This window comes from Cyrtonyx montezumae, unplaced genomic scaffold (assembly GCF_038088225.1).
Source record: "Cyrtonyx montezumae isolate F1298 unplaced genomic scaffold, pur_monq_1.0 scaffold_11, whole genome shotgun sequence".
In the NCBI taxonomy this organism is placed as follows: Eukaryota; Metazoa; Chordata; class Aves; order Galliformes; family Odontophoridae; genus Cyrtonyx; species Cyrtonyx montezumae.
Window position 1 is genome coordinate 2664404 of NW_027071837.1, and position 17896 is coordinate 2682299.

General features: G+C 44.8%; 1 protein-coding gene across 2 annotated transcripts in view; it reads left to right on the forward strand.

Moving 5' to 3' along the window:
* The window catches only part of HTR2C (5-hydroxytryptamine receptor 2C), a 32289-nt gene extending 22492 nt beyond the window's left edge, over positions 1–9797 (forward strand). For both annotated transcript variants that reach the window (XM_065729763.1, XM_065729764.1), the window contains one exon: positions 8445–9797. In XM_065729763.1, coding sequence (XP_065585835.1) covers positions 8445–9277 — 833 coding nt within the window. In that variant the 3' untranslated portion in view covers positions 9278–9797. The remainder of the gene's footprint in view (positions 1–8444) is intronic.
* The last annotated feature ends 8099 nt before the right edge of the window (positions 9798–17896 follow it).

The following is a 17896-nucleotide window of genomic DNA, read 5'->3' on the forward strand; positions in this document are numbered from 1 at the left end:
CAATGGTAACGCAGACAAATGGAGCTGTAACACTGCAGCATAAGCAAAGCAGAAAATAGCATTAGCAAAGAACCTGAACATAAAACCCGGCCAACACAAATGAGGTCTGCGCTGCTGTTGCTGCAGTTAAACTTCTTGCAGTTTAAGTAAGGCAGCATGGATCTGAAGACAGCTAACAGCCGGGTATTTATTGTCTCCAGTGCAGGCTTTATAGCCTGTATTACACTCTGCCACAGTCAGATAGTTGCTGGGGCTGAGCTAGAGAGTTTGAAGTCGTGGTGAATGAGGAGCAGGCATAAAAGATGACAATTTGTTGTTACCTTGATAAAAAAAAAAGGTGGTAAATAAAGCAGCAGTAAAATAGGTAAGAAAAGGAAAAATGATAGCTAGATGATGGTAGTAATTTTTATTATTTGAAGAAAAACATCTGGGGCAGAATTATTTCCATGTGGTCTATAAAAGAGACATTGGGGGCAAGGTCAGAAAGCTTGGATGACCTCTTCCTTCTGTTGCATTGCCTTTTTTTGCTTGAATAAAAAGCAGCCTGACAAATATTTAATGTTCAGCTTTTCTTCTGTAAAGCAGTTGTCACTTCCTGAGTGGTATTTCAAGAAAAATAATGTTTCAGGTGCTTAAACTTCTGGTTTTTGCTTTCCAGTTGTAGTGTGATCCTTGCTGTCTGGGTGCTGCAGGGTCTGCTTCTGGAGAGGCTTGTCAAGGAAAATGTGGATGGAAACAAGTGAAAAAGAGAGGAAATAATTTCTCTCTTCATGAGTATAACGAGAATATGTTAGAAACACATTTTTTTTGCGTGGTACAGGCCTGCTATGGTTCCTCTAGGTAATGCAATCCACAGTGAAATTTCATTGGATTTAATCAATTCATTCTGGGGTAGGAAGGAAGGGGGGTAAATTCAGTGCATGAGCATTTGCATGCCGACAGCCTCCTGTGCAAGACCCTTCCTTGGGCAGAGCCAGCTCTAAGCCCATGCAGTGCTTTGCAACGGGATTCCAAGTGAGCAGCCAGGAGCCAGCAGGGCCCTGTTCATCTGTCAGCAGCATCAAGCAGTACATTGCAAAATCACAGGGACAAAACCATTGTGCTCCCACTTGCTGGAGCAAACTTGCACATTTTTTGCCTGTGTGCTGCAGATGTATCCTTGGATAAGCTTGCTGCTGAACGTAGTGCCTGCACAAGCACTTTGAGGGATGAGCTGTGATTTGGATGGTGGGTCCAAATGAAATCAGATGAAGAGTACTTCATGCATAGTTCACTGAGTAAGCAGACTAGCACGCAGCTCTGGGGCTTGAGCAAATAGATGGAAAGCAGTTGTAGGGCTGCTTTTTCCTGGAGTTACTGGGTGGGGAATGGCTCAGGATGGTGGAAATCAGGAGTGGGCTCTACTGTTCTTCAAGGGGAAAAATACTGAACCAGGACAGGTGAGGTGACTCTGTTCTGTTGTAGAGTTGGATGCTTCATGCCTGCCCACTTGTCTTGTATGATGTTGAACAGTCTGCATTCACAATAGAATCTGAAAAGAGCTTGGAAGGGAGGTGGAAGGGCACGTTTCTTTTTCAGACACTTCTCTTCTCAGCCATGAGTGAGACACTGGGTGCTGCATTCAATCCCCAGCATCCAAAGGCCTTTAGGAAGAAGCTGTGAGCAGTCTCTCAGTGGATGTCTGCACTGTCTGGATTTTGATGATGTTTTGCTCATCTCTTTTGCTGTAGATACAACTGACCCATGGTAGTCTTTGCTTGCATTCCTTTTCTTCAAAAATAAAGGCAGAATCAATAATTCTGTTCAGGCTGTGGAGCAGCAGGGCACTAAAATACTGTTGGTTTTCTGTCCTCCCCAATACAAGTGATAACATTTAGCCATGTACTCAGGCTTTCTCTGTGAGATTGCATTAATGGGGAAAGAAAAACATTCTTGGTACATCTCCAGCTTATATAGCATAACTGTTTTTACTGTAACAGACAAAGGAATCAACTGAACATGAAATGAAAGAGAAGAACCCACCTAAGGTTTGTTATCCTCCAGTTCCTCCCCACCTATCACTTGTTAAGGCCTGATGAAAACTGACACCATTCTCAGGAGGATGAAACGGGTTGAGCAAATTCACCCCCCTTTAGTTTCAGTATCACAAAATAATCTGTGCATCACTGCACAAAATCAAGTACCAAATCCAAAGCAGAACAAAGTGCAGGCCAGTCAGTTTGTATTTCCCAATTCCTCCTTCAGTTGGACCAAAGAAACTTTTAAATATATCCCAAGTAAAGAATCCTGAATTCTGCTCCTCAATCAGAATTTAAAATCAGAAGGAAAAAGCGTGTCATCTCTCTGACTATAGGAGTTTTGCATTCCATTTTCCTAAAATGTTAATGCTGGCAGCAAAATATATGATAGAGGTTCTTTGATCATTGAGCTATGAATTTGGCAGGTTGCACAAGCCGAAACTCATGACTGGGTTTTTAAGCAGAGGAACACGAGAGGTCCTCCTGTCTCTTGGCAGTTGCTTCACAAATGGATCTGTTCCAATGTCCTCTTTGTTCTACCTCTAAAGTGCGTCACAGTCAGCTGCCCTGTGTCTGAGCAAATGGAAACCAAGTGACATTCTGGGCCTGGGTGGAGAAAAGTGGGCTCCTTGTGAATGGGGCTTTTGTGACAGATAGCACTCTGCAGAAGCTGCAGGTAGAAATGTAGGCAATGGAAATAACCACACCATTGAAAATGAACATAAATCATTGCGGTGAGCTTGCTGGCAGAATTGGGATGTTTCCTGGCTTCGGGCTTTGCACTGTTGCAGGTGGAAAGGTTTACACTAAAACGTGTTCTGGACTCCCTTATCCTGCCCTGAGACAGGTGACCTTGGGCCATATTTCCTATTAGATTAAAGAGAGAGAGAGAGAGGAGATCTTCATGCAGCTCTCAGCAGGAGTGATGAGGCAGTCAGACCCTACATGCACACCTCACGATACAGGAAAGAGGATTAAATTAACACTGAAGAAATACAGTCATAGAATAACCAAGATTGGAAAAGACCTCCAAGATCCTCCAATCCAACCATCCGCCTGCCACTGATACTTCCCCACTAAACCATATCCCTTAGTACCACTTCTAAACTGCAGTGTGGGAGAATGGGCAGCTCTGTTAAAAAAAAAAGGTGCTGCTCAGTTATGGTATAAAATGGTGTGATTTGCATTAGAGCTGAACTTCTTTCTCTTCATTCTTCTCCGGTATAGTTTTGGTTTCAGGTAGATATCCCAGGTTTGTGTATATAATAAACCATTCTAAAAAGTAGCTTTGCATCCCCATTTAACTTTCATACCTCTTCATTGCTTTATTGAGATTTATTTATAGAAGCCTGAAAGATCTGTGCCGCAAGGATCAGTAAATACTTATCTCAGATGAAGTGGTTGTAGCTGAGTTTGTTGCAAGGGAACTGCCTTGGCATTTCTGTCATGGGTGCTGAAATTAGTTTGATTTTGTCATCAAGCATCAGTGAAATATTTTACCATGGAGAGTAGCAGGCGGTGACAGTCTGTGTTTTGTGCAGAAGGTGGATTAATCCATCCCAGTAGATCTGTTCCTGGGGGCAAGGGAAATAATGCTGTCTCCAACTTGAGGTTACTGCTCCTGGGCATGAGGTCGGGCATCGCTGTGTGATTTTAGGAAACAAGCAAAGCAAGAGAAGTAATTTAGCAAAATAGAGGAGCGGGTGGGAGAATCATTTATTTCTTTTGTCTTCTACTGGCATTTGCTAGTTTTCCTTCTGGGCTTGGGTTGTTCAGTGCTCTCACAAGGTTTAAGCAAAGGTCAGCAGCTTGCTCAGGCACAGGCAGTAATTGCGTTCCTCTGTTTGCAGTTGTGCTCGTTGCAGGCAGGGAGATCCTTCAAAGTTCTGCCCTCTTTTATCTTTGCCTTTAAACCGACACAGGGCTGGCACCGTTGTTCTGTTAGAACACTTCGATGAAACCAGACCTAATCCATCCCTGGAGCTGCATTGTTACTGCATTAGCACATGAAATGCACTGCAATTAGTCTGCTGACACATGGGGAATATGGAAGCGTTACGTGTTTGAATGCTTCAGAAGATGTCATCCTTCAATTTGCTGCTGAAAAGCTCGCTTCCTGAAACCAGTGCCTTTTCTTTCTTAATGCAAGTCAAGAGGCTGCTGTCTGCTGGGGTTTGTGCTGCTCACTGTCTGCTAGCTATTATTAGAGAAACGTGCAGGCATTTTGCAAGGCACTTCTGTTAAGAAACCAAACAGAATTGTTTTAGTTTTCTCTTTTCTGAGAGTCTTTGGAGAGTCAGTCCTTTAACACTAATGCACAGTTACAGCAGCTGTTAACATTCAGGTCAACCTACTAATAAGTATGAGAGCAAAGAAACGGATTTAAACGTGCAGCATTTAGCATGGACAGCCGTGTTCTTGCCTTTGCAGCACAGACAGCTTTTGTGGCAGCCGTAGGCTGCGTGCCTGGCACACAGCTCTTTCTCTCTGCTTCATCTTTTTATCATGTACAAATGCCAGGAGGGTGATGGTGAGGCCCAAAGCCCACCTGCATTAGCAGAGCCCTCTCCGTCAGTCACAGCAGACTCTGGGTCCAGTGCTGACACCAGAAAGGCTCCCAGGGACCCCCAGGTACCAGCAGTGAAACAGGACCCCTCTTGTGTTCAACACTGAGAAACCCACATGTGGAAAGACAAAGTAAACATGCATGCGGGCTCATGTTTCCTTTATTGAGGTTGTTGTCCTTGAAGGAAATCAAGTCTCTTCTTGTACAAGAATGTTGTGAAACAGAATGAGAATTATTTCCTTTCTTAGTGGGAAAAAAAACATTAAAAACTCCACCTTTCCAGTAATCTCTATCAGTCTCATAGGCTTTCATGGAAGAAAACAAGATATTAAATACAAACACATTTTACCCCTACATTTACTCCTCATTTACTCCTACATTTTGTGACTGTCAGTTGTACACTTGGACTTCTTACCTGGCTTTTTCTGGAGCAAGCTGGGAAACGTTTTACAAAGCCATATTTGTAATCATTTGGGTTTTGTTTTATTAATTGGGAATCTGTGAAGAGCATCTGTTCCTCTGTGTCCGTGGCATTATCTTGGCCCTGTTTGATGAGCTGCTCTGCTGGCTTGAGAAGATGGCTCTGAAGATGACAAACTTAAACTGTGAGCAGTGACAGCCACAGTGTCAGTACCGTGGGTTATTTGGGTCAAAAGGAGTTGAATGCCTTCTCCGTGCTCATTCCAACAGCTGAATTGAAATAAGGCAGGGACTCCTGCTTACCCTCATTCAGATGCCACAGGGATGCTTACTGATACACACAGCCATTGGGGTAAGCTCTTAAAATCAAGGTCAGGCTGTGAGCTGTGGCTGCAAGGAGAGGTCTGTGCATTCAGGATTGTGGCAGCTGGGGTGTTGCAGGAACCCTCCCACTGAAGGAAGCCTCCCCGGGGTGTCTGAAACCCACAGCCCTTCGATTCTTTCTGCTGGGGGTGTAGAGTTGCTCACATTGCACGACAGACTCAGTTCTCCCTGGGGATAGATTGTGAAGTGGGTCAGTGATAAGGCTCATATTAAAGAATTTGCTTTATGGAGCTATGATCACGTACCTGCTGTAATGAAGCGAGCTGCACAGGAGAAGTGTGAGGCATTTGAGATGAGATGAATGCTGCCTGTTCATCAGCAGTGCTCTGGGATAGCTGGCAGCTGAGTGAATGCATATTGGCAAGCTCCTTGGAGGGCATCTTTCCTCCTCCTGCTGTTAAGTTATGGGATTTTCCTGGATGGGAGGAAGGAGCAAGCAAGGACTTGGTGCTCTCTCTTTCCTGTGCTTTCTCAGTTTTAAATCCCACTTTGTTATGAGAGTGGTAGCAGGCATTTTCCCATTACAGTAGCTACTTTCTTGTTCCCTGTGGTCAGTGCTGGGAAATCTCATGCTCACACAGAGATCTAGACTGCCATCAGCACTCCTGACTTGTATATACTCATCATATTCCAGAACTAGCTTATTCTTCCTGAGTGTGCTTTATGTGTGTGACCATGAGGGTGTCCTGAAACCTCATCTCCTTTCCTTTGGTGAAAGCAATAACACTAAATTCCATGATGAGTTCTTCCTGAATAAGCTTCAATTCTGTTCTGTGGTTCGCTTCAAGGAATATGTGTTTTACAAGACTCTGAAGTATAAAGTTACCCATGTGAATACAACCCCAGCATAATGTCATTGATTTAAATCAGATTTCTTCTTTGCACAAAGGCTGTTTGGTCCACCTCCCACTGTTTTGGGGATGTCTGGTATTTGATGGAGCATTAGAAAGATGTATTTAACAATAAAGAGTTAGTGGCATGATTGGCTGAAGGTTTTTTCAGTCACAGACTTGGCACAAGCAAGTTGAAAGATATATTAGAGAGGAAGCAAGCACCTTGCCAAGGGTAAGCTGATAAACATTAGCAGAATTATCACTTGGGTTAAAGGAGCTCATGCTATAATCACAGGAGGCATTTATGTTCATTACTTTTCGAGAAGAAATTCCTTCACTAACTTACTGGCAAATGTAATTATATGGTAACGACAGATTGCAGATGTATTCTTCAGAATCTTGGAAAACACTTAGCTGGAATGGGAAAAATGCCCTGGTTAATATCTTTAGCACGTTACTCTCTCTCTTTAGAAATTCTGGTTCCCAGAGGATTAGCTCTAAGACATGTGGTGTTCACAGCTATTCAAAAAAAGCCATCCAGGCACAGCAGAGACCTTGGTTATTGCTGGGGAGAAGGAAGAGCATGTCCAGCCCTACAGATATGTGTGCATAAGGAGAGCCTACGGGCAGGCAGGAGCTATGGGGCAAACAATGGGGGGAACAAGAGCCGTTCTCCTGCTCCTTTGAAAGGACAGAGAGGAATTTATAAAGAAATGGAGAAAGATAATCAAAGGCATGAAATGGGTATGGCGTGAGGATAGAGTAATAGGAAAGCATTCTTCACTTCTAAAAGAGTTGTTAGAAGGTAGAGATGATACAGGTCTATAAAATCACTGAGGGAGTGGAAAAGGTGACCAGAGAGTGATTTTCACCATTTCTCATGGAAGAGAAACTGTGAGGAGTGAAAGGAAATTATCAGGAGTGAGTTTAGAATGAGCCAGCCATCGTTTTCTCACATGGCAAGCAGGGAAGTTGTGGAACTGATTGCCACTACACATTGTGAAGGCACAAATGGGATCGAGAGTTCCCAGAAGGCAGATCTCTGAAAGCTTATTTTGAAAGAAGAAAGCGTGTCTACAGCTTTGGCTGTGGAATTTTCTAAGCTCTAATGCCAAGTGCTGCTCCATTTTGTACCATGGCCCTAAACATCTGTTGATTGCCAAAGACACGAGGCAGGGCTGAGTGAGCCATGATGGTCTTATCTCATTTCCCTACCGTTAAGTTCGTGACCAGATTAGAAAAGAAACTGCCCCAGCAAGTGTGATGATTCCCGAGTTTTATTAGTCTTCTCAGTGCCTGCGAGTAGCTGCGAGCTGTGATCGGCAGTTAGTATAATTGTTTAATTAATAATAATTTAATTTAAAGTTTCCTTCCTATCAGCCAGAAGGTCTGTGACCAGAGCTCTGATTTCGGACTGTCACATCAATCCCATTACCATTCTGATTGCAACTTTTCTACCTATGATATCTGCAGCTCCAGCTTTCAGCCCTATATTCAGTCACTATACAGGGATGAGAATTGGCAGATGTGTGCCACAGACTTTTCGTTTGACCACATAATTGCCTTCAGTAGGAACTGAAGTAGGATTGCTTGTGATACTTATCAGTTTTGTGTTGCTTGTGGATGAACACCTGGGCAGGTAGGACTTGCAGGGTTAGGGTTAGGCTTGCACCAAGATAGTTGATAAGGACTCAGAAGGCCAGGAGCTTTTCTTCCAGATGTCCATGTTGCCATAGTAAAAGTGGCCATTTCTCTATCAGGATTAGTTTAATGTCTTAAACAAACGTGCTTCCACTTCTTCATTCTTTTGCATTTTGATCATTTTCTTTTGTAGCATTCACTAATATCTACTCTGTGCCTGTGATCTCAGAAGGCCCCAGAGTGGCAGCCAGCTGTGACACAGAAGTGGAACGACTTGTCTTTTCTACACCAACAAGTCACACATCAGACTAGGAAAAGTGCTTGACAAAGCAATTGTGTTGGTGTTGCTGTGGAGCACAGCGAAGTTGTAGTTGTTCCCAGTGAAGGGCGCTCGTGCCCTGGAGCTGCACTCTGTGGTGTATTGTTACGTGAGGTTTTACTTTCCATGTGGAAGTAATAACTTTTCTTTCAGACAGCCTTAGGCTGTGGGCGAAATGCATGCAGGATTTGCACCTTCTGTGCTCTCTCTTTGGAGCCCTGTCAGTCCTGATAACCACCTCCTTTTTGTTCCTGTTCTTCTAGGGATATCTATGCCCATTCCAGTCATTGGTTTGCAGGATGACTCCAGAGTGTTCATAAATGGGACCTGCGTCCTCAACGATGAGAACTTTGTCCTCATTGGGTCTTTTATGGCATTCTTCATCCCTCTCATCATCATGGTGATCACATACTGCCTGACCGTGCAAGTGCTGCAGAGGCAGGCCACAGTGTTCATGTGCGGAGAGGTACCCAAGCAGAGGAGGAGCAGCGTGAACTGCCTCAAGAAAGAAAACAACACAGAGCACATTTCAATGCTTCACAATCACGAAGGGGCATCGCATTTGAACTCTCCCGTGAGTAAGGAGGCAGTGCTGTTTCGGAAAGGAACTATGCAGTCCATCAACAATGAGCGAAGAGCCTCCAAGGTCCTGGGCATCGTCTTCTTTTTGTTTCTCATCATGTGGTGCCCATTTTTCATCACTAACGTCATGTCCGTCCTTTGCAAGGAAGCCTGCGATAAAGACCTTCTGAGCGAACTCCTCGACGTGTTTGTGTGGGTGGGGTATGTTTGCTCGGGGGTTAATCCCCTTGTATACACACTCTTTAATAAAACCTACCGCAGGGCTTTCTCCAGTTACATCCGCTGCCAATACAAGACCAGCAAAAAATCAGCACTGCGACAGAATCAGTGTCTGAATGTTGCTTCAACAGCTTTATACGGGAAAGATCTGACTTTAACGAGTTATCGAAATGGCAATGAACTCAACAGCATGGAACTGGATGAAGCTGAGGAGGGCCTTGAAATGCAACCAGGGACTTCAGAGCTCTCCATAAACAGCTGTAACGTTGTAAGCGAGAGAGTGAGCTGTGTGTAAAGGTGGCTCACACAGCCTTCGGCTACAGTCTGTCTGTGGCCAAAATATATTGTATAAAAATGTAAGTGTTGGTCAAAGGACAATGTAAATACTGCATTCTGAACAAAGATTTTTTTTTTTAAGGAAAAAAGAAAAAGAAAAAAGATTTGTCTTTCCAGTCGAGTACTCAAAATCATATATATTAATATACTGCAGTGAAGTTTAAGGTTCTATATTTACTGTTAATACTAGATCAGAACTAGTTACTTTGCATCTGTCATGGACAAAATGTTTGAATTCTTCTTCCAGTGCATGAACAAAAATGCTGAATATTTATCTCAGGTGGCATTTGCTGGAGTCCAGAATGGCACGTTAATAGTTATATATCAAATACACGCTATTAGACTTGGTCAGTAAAACTTTCTTTTTCAAGTTGACAGTAAATATATACTTTAAATCCTCACCCCGATTTGTGCCGTGTAAAGAGTGTACAGAAACCTGGCAGAGACAGCACAAGAGCTGTAGGCAGCTGGCCAGATGTGTCGTGGTAAGGGTCGTGGCTCGCTTGCATCCTGGGGCAATATTTCACTTCTAGGGACCATCCTGCTGCTTCCTCTCCATTCACTTGTTTGATCCTAGGTTGGGAATGCATTTCCAGTGTGGTTTTGGGATCGCTCGCATGCTCGGAGAAGAAGCGTGAGAAAGAGGGCCAACTTGTTATCTGCTTTGGCCATTTTAAAAATGGAGGGTGTCAGATTTATAAAATCTCCCACCCCCTCATTCTTGCAGACAACCATCTGCTCCGGGATGGGGGAAGCAGTGCTCAGCATGGATGGCACTGCCTTCAGAGACCGCCTGGATGATCAGGTCATTGGTTGACCTGGAGAGGAGCACTCTGGCTTCGTGAGAGCTCGCCTTCTCCATTCCCTCACCCCTTCAGTCTTTAGCTTGTCTTGCATTTTCTTTTGTTTTTCCAAACCCAAGGATCTGCAGTGTTGGGGTAAAACAGTGCTTTGTGTGCAGAGCAGAATGTGCTGTGCTTGTGGCAGAGGCTGAGAGGCTGTGGGGTGTGGGATGCTCCTTCACAGGGGATGCTCAGGATAGAGGCATAAATGAGGATCCTTTTTTTTCCTCAGTCTCAGGAGGGGTGTGCAGAGCTGGACAGGGTGCATGCCTGGAATAGTTTGCTATAGGTCCAAGAACAAACTATGACCAGGGATAGGAAGGAAGCACTGAAGGAATTATGACCTGGAACAGATCTACAAGGAAGATTAATCTGGATTATCTGTTCAGTTTGATTTACTCCATTTCACTCCCAAAGTAAATTATCCTATATTATGTTAAAGCCACTTTTATCTTAATGAAAACATCCACATCGTGTTTTACTGCAATTGAACTAATCTGCTTTTAATTCACACCATAATTAATTTGAATTAATTTCCCTCTGTGTTCCTGTGTAGACAAACCCTGAAAGGCACCACCACGTCCCCCTGGCACAGTGCCTCTGGGCGATGCTTCTCGTGCAATTTGCCTTGTGCAGAGTGCTGTGTGATGCCAGATCTAACCCGTAATGTTTTTATATCTTCATTAACTAATAAACAAACGCTGCAGTCATCCATCTAACACGGATGTAGTTAGCACTGCTCACAGCCTCTGTGGTGAAATTCCTTAGAACAAAAAGCTTACACGAGGCACAGATCAGTTGCATTTTATTGATGTGAACTGCTTGCACTCTAAGCTTGCTGTGGTTATCCCTCCAAAACCCAAGGGAAGGAGAAACACAAAATTCTGAAAGCACACTGGTGCAGTGTAGTGCTGCTGTTTTGCTATGCACACCAACAACCTGGCTGAGACAGCTCACATCTGCTGCTGGTTTGCTTCTAGCTTGAATCAGTGAAGCTGGTGGTCCTCTCTTGTCCTTCATTCCCTCCTTTGTGAGATCTGTAGTACTTCCATGCAGGCAGGTGAGGTATCAGCGTGAGGAGCATAGTGTGTGTGCTGGTCTGCTGATGCTGCTTGAATGCTTGGGAATGCACCTGCCTGTCCAAAAATAGTTCTGTAACCTGCAGGAAAAGCACTGGCTTTTGAGACACAAACTTGTGCCTTCAATGAGTGCCCTTTGTTCTGTGTCAGATTTGAATATCTGAAGTGGTACAGAAAAATCAGAAAGATCACGTTGCTTTTAAAGTTCTGTTTTTAGTTTTTTCCTTGCGTGAAATCATCGCTCATCTTTTGCAGCCATGTATATGTCTGTGTGTATATATGTGCATGTACATATATATACATATATATATATAAAAGCCATCAGACTTAGAAAGCATTTAGCAATAAGTTGAATTACAGTAGCTTCTAGCACAGGTGTGAATAGCTCATTTGCCACAGCATCCTCCAACTTGTTGCACCACACAAAGGCGTTCTCTTTGCGTAGGAGCCTTCACATCTTACCTTTGCCAGTTCTGTTGTATGGGTGAAAAGGGAACCCACTCTATTTGGATGTAAATAATGAGAACTGAACTGAGAATTTACTGAATTTTTATAAATGTTTTTAAAAATAATTCAGCACTAGGACTGTAAATATGTCAGGTGTTGCCACTCAGCTGGAGCCGTTCTGATGGATGTTCCTTCTCCAGATAACCAGACAAGGGGACTGCCTTACAGCCTGCATTATCTCCCCACCAGGGGCTGATAACGTTTTTGGGAATGATTAAACACTGTCTCTTACCCAACTTCCTTTGGGTCATTCACATCAGGGTTTTGTGATGCTGCTATTAATTTATTAAAGAAAGTTTGTTGGTTTAATCACTCCTAATTATTATTTTTTTTCATTTTCGTGATCTGTCAGAAAATAAATAAATGAACATGCCCTCTCTTTCTTTCCTCTCTCACCAATTAAAACATTTTCTGGTCAAAAATATGCCTGACCAAAATTAAAATAAAGGCAAAACATGGAGATAATGAACTTTGTTTCTCTCAGAGCACAGCCCGTGCTTGTTTTAACCACAGAAATTAGTGCAGATAACCCAGCATTTCTACCACCAAGCTGTGCTGAAGAAAATAGTGCTGAGAAACAGCAGTATTCCCCCTCTTCTCCTTCCTTCCCCCAGGAATATCTGTTACAAATGATGCTTTTAAAATTACTTCTGTTTGAAGTGTTTCGTTAACCACTGAGTATGGGAACTGTTGAATCATGGCCTGCACCACTGATTGATCACCTGAGGTGAGCACTGAGTCAGCCACAGGAGCAAAGGTGAAGGCAATGCACCTGTGTGATCAGGAGGAGTGGAGTCTGACTAGACCCCATTTAAGGGCTGACCACCACTAGGGAAGGATCTCTTGCTGGAGATTGCTCCTTTGGAGTTTCCTACCATGAGCCTAGGATACAGGTGAGCATTTTCCTTTATTTTGATTGTCTCTTTCCATTGCAGTAATCTTTCTAACTATACCATCTGTAAAATATCTCAGCTACAATACTATTTGGCATTATTTATTCTGTTAACCGTACACATCATCACCCTGCTCTTGCAGCAGCTTTGCTCGTCCTGAACTGTAGCCATTATCCATAGTGGTGCCTCAGGATTACCTGCTGTGGGCTCTGGGTCCGTGCTCACATCTTGGCTCAGGTACAGTGCTGTCTTTTGTTTATTTTTGCTTTTTGTGTTCCTTATAGAAGAAAAGCAAACAGCAGTAGCTTTTCAGAAGTATTATTTAGTTTTGAGGTAATTAAGCGTGCTTGGTGTTCTTGCAGGCAAATGGTGGTAACTTGGTGTTCAAAATGTAGCATCTGTCATGTGAGAAGGATGCAGATGTCTCTTGGGCACGTTTCCTCCTTGGGTCACGGTATGCTGAGCTGAGAACTGCACCTGGCTTTGTCTCCATTTCTTTCTGGGCGAAGAAAATTGTCAGTAACTCCTTTCTGGGAAGGAGCTCCCAAAGATTGCCAAGCCTTTGGCAGCGTTAATGGAAGTGCACTGGGGAAACTGGGGGGTACTGGTGGATGGCAGCTAGACACAAGCCTGCAACGTGCCCTCACAGCCCAGAAAGACAACTGTATCCTGGGCTGCATCCAAAGCAATGAGACCAGCAGGGCGAGTGAGGGAATCTGCCCCTCTGCTCTGTGTTGGGAGACCTCACCTGGAGCACTGCGTCCAGACGTGGTGTTCCTCAGTACAGGAGAGATATGGACCTGTTGGAGCACATCCAGAGGAGGGCCACACAAATGATCCCAGGGATGGAGCACCTCCCTGCGAGGACAAACAGAGCTGGGGCTGTGCAGCCTGCAGAGGGGAAGGCTCTGGGTAGGGCTGAGAGCAGCCTGTCAGTACCTACAGGGGCTCTAAGAAAGAAGGGGCAGACTGTAGCAGGGTCTGTTGTGATAGGACAAGGGGCAATGGTTTCGAACTAAAAGAGGGGAAATTCAGATTGGATGTAAGGAAGAAGATTTTTCCAGTAAGAGTGGTGAGGCAGTGGTTGACCAGAGAGGTGGTGGTGCCCCATCCCTGCAGACACCCAAGGTCAGGGGATGGGGCTCTGAGCACCTGATGGAGCTGTGGGTATCCCAGCTCAGTGCAGGGAGTTGGATCAGGTGGCCTTTAAGAGTCCCTTCCACCTCCAACGATTCTATGCTTCTAAGTTGCCTGTAACAAAATATGCCTTTATTTCTTTGTGTCTAACTGTGAAGTTGCTATTGACTGTTCTGCCCCTTTCATCTTTCTTTAAGTTCTGCTTTTTGCTTTGACCCACACTCAAGCTCATGCTCTGGAGCTGTCAGGATCTGACAAGTACCTGTGACGTGTCATACCCTCTTGGCTGTGCAGGGATGCTGCAACCCCAGAACAACACAGAGATGGAGTTTCCTCAGGTAAGTGATTTTTAAGTCTATCTGAGACAGACAATCAATGCAGCAAGGCATGTTTGCCCATTAAACAAGCACACCAGTGGATCTTTAACAGTCACATGAGCTTGGAGCTGAATTTTTTGCTTAAAATTGCTAAAAAGAGAACAGTTTGCAAAAGGCTGGGCAAGGGGGCCCAAGATTATTTGGGTGCCAGTAAGTGGAAAAGTGCCTAGCAGTGACAAAAGTCCAATAACTCTGATTATTCTGGGAGGGTAGAAGGGGGAGAATTATCCAGGCTGCTCACAGTGGGTGAAAAATAGAGGCATTAAATCATGAAGGGGAAAGGAGTTCTCATTGTGTGATATGTCTATGAATGTTGCCTTATATTCTACTTACCCAAAAAGCTACAGGCACTGCAATTTCACCAGCAGATTGCTGGGGCAATGCCTGCAGTTTTACCACTCCAGTGGCACTTTGGTAGTGGGAGACTGGAGAAATGAATCGAGCATCATCGAGCAGAGACATGCTACATCCACTGTTCTGAGCTTTCCTGTGCTTAAATTGTAATTACCTCAACAACAAGTTGGATAAATTAGTGTTTAATTAAAATACAGCCTAAATATCAAATGTTAATAGGATGTAATTGTGGCATTTTGAGTTATTTAAATTGCTGAAGCATTAAAACCAGTCTGCAGGCTGGTGCCTGTTAGACTATTGCCTGGTTGCAATTGCTAAGAGCAATTTTTACCTTTGTGTGAACTGCTGCTGTGGGTTTTTCCTCCTGCAGAAACAAGCAGTGGAATGGGATGGTGCAGTGTTGGGTGTAAACCAGAGCCACTGGAGATTTGAATCAGGGTCCTGTTCATTGACTGGAGGCTGGAACAGCACTTTGGTGACTTTTTGGAGAGAAAGACTTGGGATGCATCGTTCAATCCATGCAACAAAGCAGGTAATGCAGCAAGCTGTGGTCAGCAAGTGGTCCTTAGTCAGTTCTGTGCTCCTTGAGAGTATGATTTCCTGTTGTGTTGCAGTCAGTTGGCACTTCTGCTTTCCCAAAATCAGATTGGGGTTAGAATGGTGCTGCAGTGGCACAGCTGCACAGGGAGTGGTGGGGTCACAGTCCCTGGAGGTGCTCCAGAACCGTGGGGATGTGGCACTGAGGGATGTGGTTATGGGCATGGTGGGGAGGGCTGGGGTTGAACTCCATGATCTTAAAGGTCTTTTCCAACCTTGATGGTTCTATCATTCTGTGACTGTGTTGAGCCTCGGCAGCCATCCTGGTGACAAGCATGGAGATGGGCAGAGGCACTTCTACCACAAAGAGAGCCCAGTTTGACTTCTTCCTCCTGGCAGCTGAAGATGGGGAAGAAAGCTCTGCAGGAGGACATCAGGGGATGCTTATTCTGACTAATAGAGAGGAGGAACTATTTGGGCTAAAGAACACTGGCAAGAAAGGAAGGGTCAGAAATAAGGTAAGAATTAGAAGCAGGTTTCTAGCAACTGCAGCATTCCAGGTCTGGAACAGCACTTTCCAACGAGGGAGCAGGAACAGCAACTAAGAAGCCTACAGAGGGCTCAGCCCTTGTCTTCTGACAGGAATTTATGCTACAGGGGTGCAGTGGGAGGGCACAGCTTGGTGCCTGCTCTCCTCAGCCTGCCAGCTGGCACTGCTCGGCTCCAAGCCAACCATCTGCACCTCTCACCTCCTCGGTGATGCATCCCAAAGCATGGGAGGGACAAATATCTCAAAGCAAGAACACTATTTTTATGCCATGCCCTTCCAAGTCCTGGCAGAGCCATGAAGAATGCCATGGTGAGACTGTGCCAAGGCAGTGCATTTCCCCTGGAGAGAGCATCATGAATTCAAGGGGTGGTGGAGGCAGTGTGTTTCCAGCCCTGAGCCCAGCTCCAAGTGTATGAAGCAATATTTCTTCCGTGCATGCAGAACCATCCAGAATTAACCAGTTTAGTTAGCTCAAGCCTGGCTGCTCTCCACCACGTAAGTAGGCTTTATTTACCCACAGCAGCATTTTTGTGGATACCAAGTTTTATTGGACTCAATTTTGGTCTTCTCTGGGGAGCTGCAGTGTTGAGGTAACGTCCCATTGGGTTTCCTTTGGCTGTTGTAGCTCAGAACAGCTTTGAGGGCTGGGAGTCAGACAATGTAAGCTCTATGTGCAATGTTTTTTCAGTGCTTTCGTCTGTTGCTGCGTTTCCATCTACGCATCTGTGGATCCAGCAGCTCTGTGCTTTTGATCCAGCAAAATAGTGTGGTTGGCCTCTTAAGCTCTCTGTTGTTAAAAGTGGACTCGGCCGAACCTTGCAGGCAGCAAAGTGACTGTTTTCTCAGTGTGATGTTTCTAAATAAATAGGCTGGGAGCCGCCCAGAATTTTTTTTGCCCACACTGCCAAACTGATTGAAAAGTCTCAAAGGCTGGGATGTATTTCCAGGTCAGCAGTTCAGAGCAGGAACACCATCAGATAAAAGGCATGGAGAATCCTTTCCTGGGCTTCATTGCAGGAGATGGGGACCTCTCGGTGGCACAGAGCTCTCCCCAGCTCAGCTGACAGCAGCCAGACCCTGCAAAGGATGTTCAGGTGCACGGTCTTCATTTTATGTTATATGTGTTCTAGTGCAAAGTTTCTTTCCAGCTGTGGGCAGATAAACAGGTCTGCAGTGTGCTGAGCTGGATGCCATTCCTGGGTGTTGAAGGACCACTGTGTTTACAGATGTTAGCCTTGAAAGATGGATCTTTTCCCAAGAACATCATGTGTCTGGTATGTGTGCTTTCTCTGCCACTGTGTGAGTTCCAGTGAAGAACACTCTGCTACCCTTTGTGTTTTTAAAGATATCTAGATAATTCTCTCACAGAAGGAAATCGTTCCCAGCATCGAAGAAACAAAACAAAGTTGCTTTTTTTTTTTAATTATCATTATTATTTTTTTCCCTAAGTGAAAATGGCTCCTGCAAATTCCTGATGGCTTTGGAGGCTTCATTCAAACAGAGCCATCAGAGAAGGCAGCATTGAGGCCGTGTTAAGGATTCCAACTGTCAGTAGTGTCCCTGAGTAGTGCAGGGGAGTTGGACAAGATGACCTTTAAGGATCTCTTCCAACTCAAATGATTCAGGTGTGAGAATCACCCAACCTCCTGAGAAAATTCATAGACACAAAGAGCTTGGCAGTGCTCTCAGGTGTCCCTCATTGTGCAAAAGCTGTGAACCAACCACAGCCCGTGAAATGCTTTACATTTACTGATGATTCTTGGACTTGATGAATCCGCTCCAATCCGGGATATTCTGTATCCTAGGATGTCACAGCATTTCTCCACTTAACAGCACAGAGAGCAAAACGCATCCGTCTCACAGTGAGAGCCATTGTCACCTCGATTTTCATGCAATAGGTGCTGAATCCTGGTGGAAGTGAGGTTGCACATCGAGCAGGGATGCTGACACCCAGTGGCCATGGGGATGACAGCGGCTGTACGGGTTGGGCACGCTCAGCAGCGATGCCTCAGGGCGGTGGGATGCAACTTCTGCCTTTTCATGTCCTCCGTGCAAGGGGAATGACTTTATCACTCAAAGAAAGAAGGGGGAAAAAACACCCTAAACGCGAGGGTGTGTAAAGGAGTTGTTGGTGTGCTTGGCCAAGCACAGGGTAACCCAGACATAGGAGGGAACAGGTAGAGTAGAGCAGAGTGCTGGAGGAGGGATTTTGAAACAGCTTTACTATATCTGTTGATTATGGACTATATCAAATGAAGGACCAGGAAGGACCGAGCCCTGCGTTCCCCATGGAAATGCTCCC